The 13,327-nt window shown below is 38.7% G+C and overlaps 1 protein-coding gene across 4 annotated transcripts in view; it reads left to right on the top strand.

Annotated features, from left to right (window-relative positions):
- HEATR3 (HEAT repeat containing 3) overlaps window positions 1-8,252 on the top strand; it is a 39,454-nt gene extending 31,202 nt beyond the window's left edge. Inside the window, exons 15-16 of one of the 4 annotated variants that reach the window (XM_074370786.1) lie at window positions 7,320-7,394; window positions 7,940-7,958. In XM_074370786.1, coding sequence (XP_074226887.1) covers window positions 7,320-7,349 — 30 coding nt within the window. In that variant the 3' untranslated portion in view covers window positions 7,350-7,394; window positions 7,940-7,958. The other 3 variants (XM_074370784.1, XM_074370785.1, XM_010961764.3) reach the window with 3 other exon arrangements.
- Window positions 8,253-13,327: the final 5,075 nt, after the last annotated feature.

Raw genomic sequence — 13,327 nt, 5'->3', positions numbered from 1 at the left:
TAAATATGCGGATTTTCTTCCGTAGTAAATACTACGGTACTACATGATCCTCAGCTGGTTGAATCCTTGGCCATTAGAGTTATACTCAGATTTTCAACTGAGAGTGGGGGGTTGGCACTACCAACCCCTGCATTGTTCAAGGATGCACTGTAATTAGAAGTGTGTACCTCTTGACCACCTTCACCCATTTCACCCATCCCACCCTTCCTCTGGTATTTGTTTTTTAAGCAGTGAGAGGTTTATTCCCACTGGTTCCCTGCCTCACAACTGGATGGTGTTTCTCTAAGCAAAGACAGATGTACGTTAGTATTTTCATTAGGATTCTCCCCCTTTATTATCCAAAAGGCATCATCATAATATGGTCCTGCACTTGATGTGCTTTTATTTAACACTGTCTCCTACAGACATATCCATACTGGCGCATGGAGGGTGTCTACATTGTTTTTAAGGGTCACAGGCCCTTTAAACTTCTGAAAAAGGGAGTCTGCAAGGAAAGGAGATGTCCCCTCTTTCCCTGCGGCTGCCAGGAAGGCAGATGTAGTCAGTTAAGAGTATCAAACTCTGCGGAAGCAAATGCTTAGAGAGTAGTTATGCAAACTGTGAACCAGGAAAATGAGCCCTGGCCTCTGGAAGCTCTGTTGTTCTGATTGATTTTCCTACCTAATATGCATTGCGATGGTAATGACATTTAATTTAAGCATTTTTCTTTTCTCAAAGCTATAAAGCCCTGATAAAATTTTTTTGTTAGCCAGAATGGCAGCATGTAGTTTCTTTTTTTTATATGAAGCTCCTTTGTGAATGAAGCCACAGTTGCATTAAAGGCTGTTCGGTATATATTTGGTCCCAAATTGTATTTAACCACAACACAATGCATTTTACTAAAAAAATCTTCTCTAGAGCAGCCGTTCTCAGAGATGTCCCATATCAGCAACACCAGCATCACCTGCTAACTTGTTACAAATGCAAATTCTCAGGCCCAGCTCCAGACCTACTGAAAATCAGAAACTCTGTGGACAGCCCCCCAATCCGTTTTTTAACAAGCCTTCCAGGTGATACTGTTGTATGCTAAAATTTGAGACCCATTGCTCTAGACTAGAGGTGAGGTGTAGTTCACATACCATAAACCTCATTATTTTAAAGTCTACAATTCAACTGTTCGTGTAACCATCATTTAAAAGGTGCACAGTCCTAATTTATCTTTATTACGGCTCATGCACTCCATTCCATTACCCTGGGAGTGAAAGATGTTTCACCAAGTGCTGGCAGCTATTTGTTCGGAAAGTAAATACATCCAAAATTGAATGCTTTTCTTATTTAAAGGAAGTAGTGATATATACCAAGTCACATATGATTTTTTTGTGGGGGGAGGGTAGATACGAAAAGAAGGCAGAGCTAAATACAGCCCAGATCAGCTGTGTGTTCTCGACAACGTGAAGATGAATTTGAGAAGGTTTGTCGCTTATCAGGAAACTGTTGAGAAAAGACTGACTACTTGACCCATTGAAAGACACCAGTTCTCGCCCCAAAGTGTTCAAAGCTGAAGAATACTAAAGGATTTCCTCTCGGTGTATGCACTCCTGAAAGTCATTTTTTTAATGCCTGTGTTCTGTACGTTAATTTGAAGTTTGTAAAAATTCCAAGACCTCTCAGAGACTCTTTTTTTAAGCTCTGAGATCAGCCTGGCATTTCTAGCGCTCTCAAAAATGTTTCCAGCGTGTTTTAATCACTGGAAAACATGAAGAGTAGACGAGTGGAAACACAAGGGAATCTCAGGTGGTTCTTCATGAACAGTGAACACACTTCCAATCATGTTTTCCTTGAATTTTGGGGGGAAAAAAAAAAAGAAAAATCCAAAGCATTGCTTAGATGCTCTTTTAAGCCAGTATCATTTTATATTAGATGAATGATATTTAGCTGAAATATGAAGACAAGCTTTATAAAAAAAATTTGGGGAGTATGAAGTGTATCAATTATGCCTACCTTTTGTGAAGGGGGAATGAGTTGGACTCACATTCTGCTATTTAGGAGAATATACTGATGAGTTAATGAGGACGTTGTCACCCCCTGTACAAACGAATCTGATTGGTTATTGCAGTGTAACATCACGCCTTGTTTAATTTGATATGGAATCGGGATTGGAAGATGTTTTTTAATAAATAACTTTAATTGAAAGCTTTGTGTCTTATAAAATCTTCTTTAAAATGTCAGATAACCCTATTCCTGGGTGTTGGCTTCCTAATGGATGTTGCTTTGAGTATATGTGTAGTATTAAAAACAAGACTTAAAGCAGGAATCTCCAGCATTATTCTCAATGTCCTTGAAGTAATAGGGTGACAGCTGGAGCAGAGGGAGGCAGTTTCAGTGCCCATCGTTGTCTGAGCGAGGCTCCTGGATCTGGGTCAGGTCCGTTTTCTGTCCATTTGCCTGATCAGAGAATCCATTGCTGGAGATTTGAAAACTTCCCCACCATTGATCTCAGTGGACCTGTTAAAAGGCCCAATATTCAGAATAGGACTTAACTTTTTACTTTAGTTAACATCCATCACCTCACGTAGTTACATTTTTTCCCCTGGTGATAAGAACCTTTAGAATCTACTCTCTTAGCAACTTTCAAATACGTAATACTGTAATATTGCTAGCTGTAGTCACCATGCTGTTAACTGTCCAGTAATTTATAACTGGAAGTTTGTACCTTTTGATGACCTTCACCCATTTCACTCACCCTCCATCATCCCACCCTGACCCCTGCCTCTGGCAACTAACAATCTATCCTCTCTCTCTGTGAGTTGAGGTTTTGTTTTGTTTTGTTTTGTTTTGTTTTGTTTTGTTTGGATTCCACATATAAATGAGATCATACAGCATTTGTTTTTCTCTGATTTATTTCACTTAGCATAATGTCCTCAAGATCCATCCACGTCGCAAATGGCAAGTTTTCCTTCTTTTTTATGGCTGCATAACATTCCACTGTGTATGTACACTACATTTTCTTTATCCATACAACCATTGATGGACATTTAGGTTGTTTCCATGTCTTGGCTACTGTGAATAATGCTGCAATAAACATGTGCAAATCTCTTTTTGAGACAGTGATTTCATTCCCTTCAGATAAATACCAGAGGTGGAATTGCAGGATCATTTGGTGGTTCTTTTTGTTTTTTTGTTTTTTTTGAGGAGCTTGCATACTGTTTTCCACAGTGGCTGCATCCATTTACATTCCTACTAACAGTGTTTGAGGGTTCTCTTTTCTCCACATGCTTATCAACACTTACCTCTTGACTTTTGGGTAATAGCTGCTCTAACAGGTGGGAGGTGATATCTCATTGTGGTTTTGAGAGACAAATTCTTCCAATGAAGAAAAGCTTCAGTGTTCTCCCTGCTTCAAATATTTATAGAATATAATTATTTTCAAGGAGAATAAAATTTCCAACTTTTGTCATCTTTCCCACCCTTTCCAACCTATAAACATTATGCAAAAGATCCAGCACAGGGCCTAGCACATAGTATGCTCTTGATAAACATTTGTTGAAGAAATAAATGTTGGTGATTTTCTGTTTTATTAGCAAGCTTGCTGCAGTTGTTGAATGCAGAATCATCATACGGAACAGTGGAGGGTGAATTATTACATTGGAAATGTGCCATCCCCCCAATTTTTTAGGCCCTGAGGCATGAATAATCTGTATTGCTGCCGTTTAATTTTGCTACTCAAACAGCAAGGAAGATGGGGAAAGATTAAATATACTCTACAGCTCTGTTTACATAATAGCTCAGGCAGAGTATGAATATTATTCATGGCACAGTAAAATAAAAACAATAGTTTGTTTCCTGCAGAAAAAAAAACTCTGCTTTAAAATACTTTTATTTGTAAATCATCCAGAACAGTCCATTCAAGATACACACTTTTTAAAGTGTTGAATTATGAGCTTATGTGAGAGCCTTTGTTTTAGAAGATATTTTTGAAGTGTTCAAGCTGCCATGGCATGTTTACCCAAGGAAATAAAAATCACTGCTTTACTTTTTTTTTCCTGCCTTTACGATGGAAACACATTTTATTTCAAAATAGAATTGATTTTGAAATATTCATCATTTAATTACATTTCTTTGTCTGCAGTTTTGTCTTTTGCTTTCATCTAGTCTTTAAAAAAAATACTTTTGAGTTATCAAGATAGGGAAAAGTTTTTCTCTCTTCAGCATTCCTGTTCAGCCAGTTCTGTTGTAGACTTGCTTCCTGCCTTTTTGAAATTGCATGGACCAATACTTGATTGTACAGGCATACCTTGGAGATATTACCCATTTGGCTCCAGACAACTGCATTAAATCAAATATCTCAATAAAGTGAGTCACGAATTTTTTGTTTCCCAGTGCATATAAAAGTTATGTTTATACTATACTGTAGTCTTAAGTGTGCAATAGCATTATGTTTAAAAAACTGTACATACCTTAATTTTTAAAATACTTTATTGCTAAAAGATGCTAACCATCATCTGAGCCTTCAGTGAGTTATAATCTTTTTCCTAGTGGAGGGTCCTCCCTCGATGTTGGTGGCTGCTGACCAGTGGTGGTGGTGGTTGCTAAAGGTTGCGATGGCTGTGGCAGTTTCTTAAAATAAGTCACCAATGACGCATCGATTGACTCTTCCTTTCACAAATAAGTTCTTTGTAGCATGCAAAACTGTTTGATAGCATTTTACCCACAGAACTTCTTTCAGAATTGGAGTCAATGCTCTCAAATCCTGCTGCTGCTTTATCAACTAAGGTTTTGTTCATTCACCCAGAAGAAGCAACTCGTCATGCATTAAAGTTTTATCATGAGATTGCAGCCATTCAGTCCTATTTTCAGGCTCCACTTCTAATTCTAGCTCTCCTGCTATTTCCACTACATCTGCAGTGACTTCCTCTACTGAAGTCTTGAACCCTTCCGAGTCATCCATTAGAGATGGAGTCAACTTCTTCCAGACTCCTGTTAGTGTTGATATTTTGACCTCTTCCCACGAATCGTGGGTGTATTTAGTGGCATCTAGAGTGGTGAACCCTTTCCAGAAGGTTTTCAATTTACTTTGCCCAGATCCATCAGAGGAATCACTATCTGTGGCAGCTAAGCCTTATGAAATGTATTTCTTACATAATAAGACTTAAAAAGTGAAAATTACCCCTTTATCCATGGTCTGCAGAATAGATGTTGTGTTAGCAGGTATGAAAGCAACATTAATTTCACTGTACGTGTCCGCCAGAGCTCTTGGGTGACCAGGTATGTTGTCAATGAGCAGTGGTATTTTGAATCTTTTTCTGAGCAGTAGGTCTCAACAGTGGGCTTAAAATATTCAGTAAAACATATTGTAAACAGATGTGCTCTCATCCAGGTTTTGTTGTTCCATTTACAGAGCACAAGTAGATTTAGGATGATTCTTTTTTTTTTTTTTAATTGAAGTAAAGTCAGTTACAATGTGTCAATTTCATGTGTACAGCACGGTGTCCCGCAGTATACATACATATATTGGGTTTTAGCATAATTCTTAAAGGTCCTAGGAGTTTTGGAATGGTGAATGAGCATTAGCCCCTAACAAGAGAATCAGTCTGTCCTTTGAAGCTCTGAAGCCAGGCACTGACTTCTCCACTCTAGCTATGAAAGTCCTAGATGGCATCTTCTTTCAATGTAAGGCTGTTTTGTCTACATTGAAAACCTGCTGTTTAGTGTAACCACCTTCATTAATGACCTCAGCTAGATCTTCTGGTTAACTTGCTGCAGCTTCTACATCAGCACTGGCTGCTTCACTTTGCACTTTTATATTATGGAGATGGCTTCTTTCTTTAAATCTCATGAACCAACTTCTGCCAGCTTCAGACTTTTCTTCTACAGCATCCTCACCTCTGATTCTTCACAGAATTGAAGAGAGTTAGGGCCTGACTCTGGATTAGGTTTTGGTTTAAGGGAACGTTGTGGCTGGTTTGATCATCTCTCCAGACCATTCAGACTTTCTCCATGTCAGTCACAAGGCTGTTTTACTTTCTTATCAGTCGTGTGTTCACTGGAGCAGCACTTTTAATTTCCTTCAAGCACATTCCCTTTGCATTCACAACTTAGCTAACTGTTTGATGAAAGAGGCCGAGGTTTTTTTGTTTGTTTGTTTGTTTTTGGCAAAATAATACGTTTATTACATATGATTGGCAGACAGATTGCTGACTTATTCTCTCCAAGTTTTAAAAGAATTTCAAAGTAACAAAATGAATTATACACATCATAAAATTTGTGGTACAGTTAGGCTCAGGGGACCACTTCATTTTTCACAGAGTGGGCAGAAATGTCTGTCTCCAAACTTGTTTTGAGGTAGTTGACTTTCGGCTATGAGTCCTGGTCCCAGTCTGAAACCTCAGGAGGTTAAGTTCACCAGCCAAGGGGGCTGGAATTCTCTCAGCCGTAGGGATGTGAGGTTCCAGTCAGAGGTGAGGAGAAGGCTTCCTGGAATGCACCAATAAAGCCTCTTGAGCAGAAACAGAGGAGACAAGAGCAGAGGGGGTTGGGGCTGAACCAGAGGGACCTCCAAGAGGGGGTGAGGAGTCCTCTCCTGTTCCAGCATTTCCCTGGGGGTCTCCACTCAGAAGAACAAGGGCACCTTAGAACAGAACAGCAGCAGCAGGTAAAACTGGATGTAGGAACTCACTTCTAGTGGCTTCCAGAACCTGAAGGCAGGGACCAGTAGGACCCTCAGCTGGACTCGGGACACTCCAGGATGCCAGGGAGCTACAAGCCCTTGATTAACAAGATGTCCCAGCCAACGGTCTCAGCTCCTGGAAGGCACAGTCAGGTTGTTTTGCAAGGACAGCCCTTTGACTAGGACAGACAGACCTGCACAAACACACTGGAGTTGGGTAGATAGATTGCCTAATGTTAGGAGCAGAGCTCCATGTCCCAGATCCAGTGTTTAAGAAGACACAAAGCTCGTCTTGAGGTTGGAGAACACATGGCTCACCTCAAAGATGACATTGTTTCTACACTGCTGGATGGGATAAGGTTTAGGAGAGAAATGGTCCAGGATGGCCTGGTTGGCATCAAGAAGCTGGACAGTTAGCTGATACACACAGTTAGTGCCTTGTTGGTTTGTCCACCTGTCAAGACATAAATCTCAATCTTGCCACTATCCAGGAGTTCCAGCAAGAGGCCGAGTTTTTGACCAGCCTTGACTTTCGACGTGCCTTCCTTGCTGAGCTTAATCATTTCTAGCTTTCGACTTACAGTGAGAATGTGCGACCCTTCCTTTCACTCGAACACGTAGAGGTCATTGAAGGGATATTGTTGGGCTTAATGCCAATATCATTGTGTCTCAGGGAACAGGGGGGCCCGAGGAGAAGAGATGAACAGAACAGCCTGCTGGTGGAGCTGTCAGAACACACACTTTATCAGTTAAGTTCACCATCTTATATACGTGCGGTTTGTGGTTCCCCAAAACAATTACAATAGTAAAGACCAACGATCACTGATCACAGATCACCGTAATAAATATAATAATAATGAAAAAGTTTGAAATATTGTGAGAGTTACCAAAATGTGACACAGACATGAAGTGAGCAGATGCTGTTGGAAAAATGGCACCAATAGACTTTCTCTCACAGGGTTGCCATGAACCTTCAATTTGTAAAAAGCGCCGTTATCTGTGAAGCGCAGTAAAACGAGATACGCCTGATTTAACTTATATATTGGACATGAGCAATTTTAGCTCTCTCTTCTCCGTATTCATAAATTCTTTGTTTTCAGCAACAAAAAAGTTGTCCTAGTTTAAACCATCCTTTTTGAGGAGCACAGCACTCCCTCTCCTTGCCTTTTTATTTTTACACAGATTCATCATATGTAGCTAGTCCATATATTGTCCCCTTCAAAATAAAATCTGTCATTGCCTCTGTCTTGTTACTGATTAGATGCCCTTCTAAGCATTTATTTCAATTTCAAGGAGACTGTGACACTGACGGATTGTCTGCTACCGAAGAAATTCTTGGTCCTTTGGATGATTCTGCCCCAGGACTTGGATTGTGGAGTCAACACAAAGTCAAGGGTTAGTGAGATGTTTATGGTGGAAGAAGAGGCCTGTGGTCACACTGGTGTCCTCTTTTGGGGGGCAGCTTCTCATTAGACAGTTCCTATGGCCGCACCAGGTCCCTGCTGCCCTGTGCCTGCATTTCCTTTTAGAACCTGATCCTCCCACCCTCTCATTGATTTTGTGAGCTACCCTACAACTTTATAATAAACTGTATTTTTGAAAGCCATGCTTTTTTTTTTTTTTTTTTTTTTTGCTAGCTAGCAGAGTGAAAACCCTGATTGAGAGGTATCCTTCTAGAGCTTTTCTGGACACAGCCACCTGCACCTACATGAATACATTGTGCAATAGGAACATAATGTTCTGCAACCTGGCTTTTTCCTTTAACAGTAATTCAAGGATGTACTGTCGTGTTAGATTCGTGGTTAGTTTTCGGGTGAACCTTGCTCTTTGAACTTGAAAAATTACTTCATTTCCACTAGATGTTCTATTAGATCTTGGCTTGATAGTTTGGCGTGAAGTTTGCTTTTCTAGGCCTATTCTTGAGACAGCACTTTTAAACATTCTTTAGAGTCTTCTAGTGGTTTGGAGAATTGAATCTCCTCACTTCCGTTGGACCTAGTCCCAAATTCGTATTAAAAATAAACCCATAGAAATTACAAGATGAGGACCAAAGATTTTTAGAAATTTTGTACTTGCTTCACAGTAGAAATTCTTAACCTTTTTCGAATCAGTAATTATACTGAGAATCTGATGCAAATCATAGACCCTTCAAATAAATGCACTGCACTAGTTTTTCTACTGTGTATCAAATTACCCCAAATTTAATAGGCTAAAATAACAAAATTTAATATCTCACAGTTTCTGTTGATCAGGAATTCAGGAGCAGCTTATTAGCTGGGTGGTGCTGCCTCCCGATCTCACAAATTGCAGTAAAGGTGTCGTCTGGGTCTGCAGTCTGCTGAAGGCTTCACTGGGCTGGAGAATTTCTTCCAAGGTGGCCCATTCACGTGACTATTGGCAGGAAGCCTCAGTCCTCATGACACAGCAACTGGCTTCCCCCAGAGTCAATATTCCAAGAGACAGAGAAGGAAAAAGCTGTGATGCTTTTTATAATCTATTTTCAGAAGTAACACACCATCACTTCTGCCATGTTCTTTTTGTTGCAAGTGAGCCACTAAGTCCAACCCACACTTGGGAGAGGGAAATTAAGTTCCACACCTTGACGGAAGGAGTGTCAAAGAATTGATGGTCATATTTTTAAAACCACCATATACATATACATATCTTCATTCTGCATCAGAGTTCAGAGTGTTTATGGATTTTTTTCAATTCACCCATGGACATCGGACTGAGAATTGTGATTTTATATTGAGTTGGTTACTCTTCCAACTTTAAGTCAAAAATTATTCCAAGCACTTCTAAATGCAATTGTCTATTAACAGATTTCTTTACTCATTTAATCTTTAGTGTTTTATTAAACAAATATTGCCCCCATTTTTGCCTTTTCTCCATATTGGGGTGAGAGTAGTCTTTTTTATTTTATTTTTTAAAAAACTGTTATTGAAATATAGCTGATTTAAATGTTGTGTTCATTTCTAGCATACAGCAAAGTGATTCAGTTACACACATATTATGGTTTATTACAGGATATTGAATATAGTTCCCTGTGCTACAATAGGATCTTTTATCTATTTTGTATATAGTAGTTGGTATCTGCTAATCCCAGACTCCTAATTTATCCCTCTCCCCGCCTCTTTCCCCTTTGGTAAACATAGTTTGTTTTCTCAGTGTCTGTGAGTGAGTCTGTTTCTGTTTTGTAAATAAGTTCATTTGTATCATATTTTAGATTCCACATATAAGTGATGTTGTATGGTATTTGTCTTTCTCTGTCTGATTCACTTCACTTTGTATGATAATCTCTAGGTCCAACCATGTTGCTGCAAATGGTAGTATTTCATTCTTTTTCATGGCTGAGTAGTATTCCATTGTATATATATACCACATCTTCTTTATCCAGTCTTCTGTCGATGGACATTTAGGTTGCTTCCATGTCTTGGCTATTGTAAATAGTGCTGCTGTGAACACTTGGGTACATGTATCCTTTCGAATTAGAGTTTTCTCCAGATATATGCCCAGGAGTGAGATTGCTGTTTCACATGGCAACTCTACTTTTTGTTTTCTAAGGAATCTCCATTCTGTTTTCCATTGGCTGCACCAATTTATAATCCCACCAACAATCTGGGAGGTTTCCCTTTCCTCCACACCCTCTCCAGCATTTAATATTTGTAGACTTTTTTTTTTAAATAATGGCCATTCTGACTGGTGTGAGATGATACCTCACTGTAGTTTTGATTTGTACTTCTCTAATAGTGATGTTGAGCATCTTTTCACATGCCTATCGGCCATCTGGGAGGGTAATCTTTTTGAAACATGAGTTAAGTCACGTTGCTTCCTTGCTTTTATGCTCTAACACTTCAATGGTTCCCATTATCCATGAGATAAAGTTCAAAATCCTTGCCATAAACTGCAAGTAGCATGATCACATGTCCAGGCTTGCCTGAGAGTCCAGCATAATTATTAACATAAGTCCAGGACTCTGTTTGACTATCAGAAGAGCCCTGGATTAAGATTAAGGGAAACTAATGAGACAGTGTAAGACCCAGGATTGGATCTGGGAACAGCATAGAAGCAGCTGTAATGGAAATAACTAAGATGACTGACCAAGTTGAATTTGTAACGTGGACTTGATAATAGTTTTATCACTGTTAAATTCCTGATTGGATCACTGTGTTTATGAAAGGGAATGTCCTTGTTTTTAGGAAATACATATTGAGGCACTTAGGAGTAAAGGAGCATGATGTCTCTGACTTACTCTCATATGACTCAGAAAAAAAAATCATCTATACATAAATGTAAAGAGAAGTAAAGCAAATGGGGCAAAATATAAACAATTGGGTAAAGGGTACCTGGGACTTCTTTGAATTATTCTTGCATTTTTCATTAATTTGAAATTATATCAAAACTAAAACTTAGGAAAATAATGTTTTTTTAAATAGGGGAAAAGAAGTGCTCCAGTTTAGACGTTAAATTAAATGGTCATCCTAACCATAGCCCCCCTATGTGGTCTGGTCCTGTTTGACCCTCTGATTTCTCCTGTTCTGCTACTGCCTTTTTCTCTAAGTTTCACCCATTCTGTCCTTTATTCAGTGGTTTGAATGCACCATGCTCCTTTGTGTTCTATGTGTATGCATACCCACCGCCTGGCTTCTGTTTCCACTTAATCTACTTAACTCTTACTAATCCTTCAAAACTCAGCTCAAATAGCAATTTCATAGGGAAACCTTCTCTAATCCTCCAGACAAGACCAGGAGCTGGTGTTCTAGACGCTCATAGCATCTTGTACTATATACCCTTCCTTCATAGCACTTCATTCTTGATCAGAATGTTAGCACTTGCTGAACTGTGTACCAAGCACTCTACTATTGAGGGTACCACAGTAAGAAAAATAGACATGGTCCTCCTTGTGTTTACAGAGCTTGTGGATCAGTAGGAAACAGACATAATCAATGTAAAATTACAAAGTGAAAAGTGCTACAGAGATGGAGTATATGCTGCTGTGAAGCCATAAGAGAGATTTGATCTAGCCAGGGAGGTCAGGGGAGGCTTACTTGGAGAGGTATTAACTAGGTAAGACAGTAAACTAGGTGAAGAAGTAGGGAGAACAGTTCCCAGGAAGAGAGAACAGCCTGTGCAAAGGTCCTGGGGCCAGAGGGAGTGAGTCAAAGATAAGAAATTGACAAAACATTGTAAACTGACTATACATCAATTAAAAAAAAATGCATTGCAACAGATTGAAAGCAAAAGCAGCGATACTGGAACCAGCTTTCAGCCACAAAAAAGAGTTAGCAGTCTAACTCTCATTGGATTTTTTATGAGATAAAAATTTACTACAGTTTAAACCAGTTGATGCACATTTTCTGTTATTTGTACAGAGTTAAAGTAGAAAACATGATTATCTTAATAGGTGTGGAAAAAGCATTTGACAAAAATCTAACATTCTCAGCAAACTAGGAATAGAGGGAAACTTTCTCAACCTTTTAAAGAACATCTACAAAAAACTAGAGCTAATGTCATACTTATTGGTAGAAGACTTAATTATTTCTGCCTAAGATCAGAAACATGGCAAGGATTTCCATTCTCGCTTCTTTTATTCAGCATCACGTTGGTGATCCTAACCAGAGCAATAAAGCAAGCAAATCAATAAAGAAGACATATGTATCAGAAAGGAAGAGGTGAGACTGCCTTTGTTTGCTGTTGACATGATTATTAGAAAATCTTAAGGAACATACAAAAAAGCTACTAAAAGTAGTAAGTAAATTTGGCAAGGTCGCAGCATACAGGATTAATACATAAAAGTCAATTGTATGTCTATATACTAGGAATACATTTAAAAAAGAAATTCATATAACAATTCTATTTATAATAGCATCCAAAAACATACTTAAGAATAAATTTATAGAGGACATTTAATATCTGTACATTGAAAACTACAAAACATTGCTGAGAGAAATTAAAGGAAACATAAATGAATGGAAAAATATACCATGTCAGTAGATTGGAAGATGACACTTCTCCCCAAAAGGATTCAAGGCAGTCCCAGTCAAAATCCCAGCAGGCTTTTCTGTAGAAATTGACAAGCTGACTCTAAAATTTGTGAGGAAAAGCAAAAGACTTAAAGTATCCAAAACAACTTTTAAAGAGAAGAACAAAATTAGAAGACTTATACCACCTGATTTTAAAACTTACTATAAAGCTATAGTAATTGAGACAGTATGGTATCGGCATAAGGAAAGACATAGAAATCATTGGAACAAATTGAGAGTTTAGAAAGAGACCCATTATTTTTAAATGTTTCATTTATTTATTAATGGAGGTCCTGGGGATTGAACCCAGCACCTTGTGCGTGCTAAGCATGCACTCTACCACTGAGCTCTACCCTCCCCCTAGACCCATAATTATATGGCCAATTGCTTTTCCACTAAAGTGCCAGATTAATTCGATGGAGAAATAATAGTCTTTCCAATAAATGGTGCTAGAATAACTGATATCTATACAGGAAAAGACCTAGATTCAAGAGTCAAGTTTTAATGAACTTTAATATTTTTTACTAACTCATCAGGTTAAGTGCTGCTGACTATTTTTTTCTGTAAGTGCATGATGGGGAAGAATACAGTGACTATTAATATAGGAGGTGCCAGTGCCTTGGTTGATACTGGCCACCAGCAGGTTTACCCACCATTG

This window comes from Camelus bactrianus, chromosome 9 (genome assembly GCF_048773025.1).
Source record: "Camelus bactrianus isolate YW-2024 breed Bactrian camel chromosome 9, ASM4877302v1, whole genome shotgun sequence".
Lineage (NCBI taxonomy): Eukaryota > Metazoa > Chordata > Mammalia > Artiodactyla > Camelidae > Camelus > Camelus bactrianus.
The sequence above is the reverse complement of the archived record's forward strand: the minus strand, read 5'-3'. Positions and strand labels throughout refer to the sequence as shown.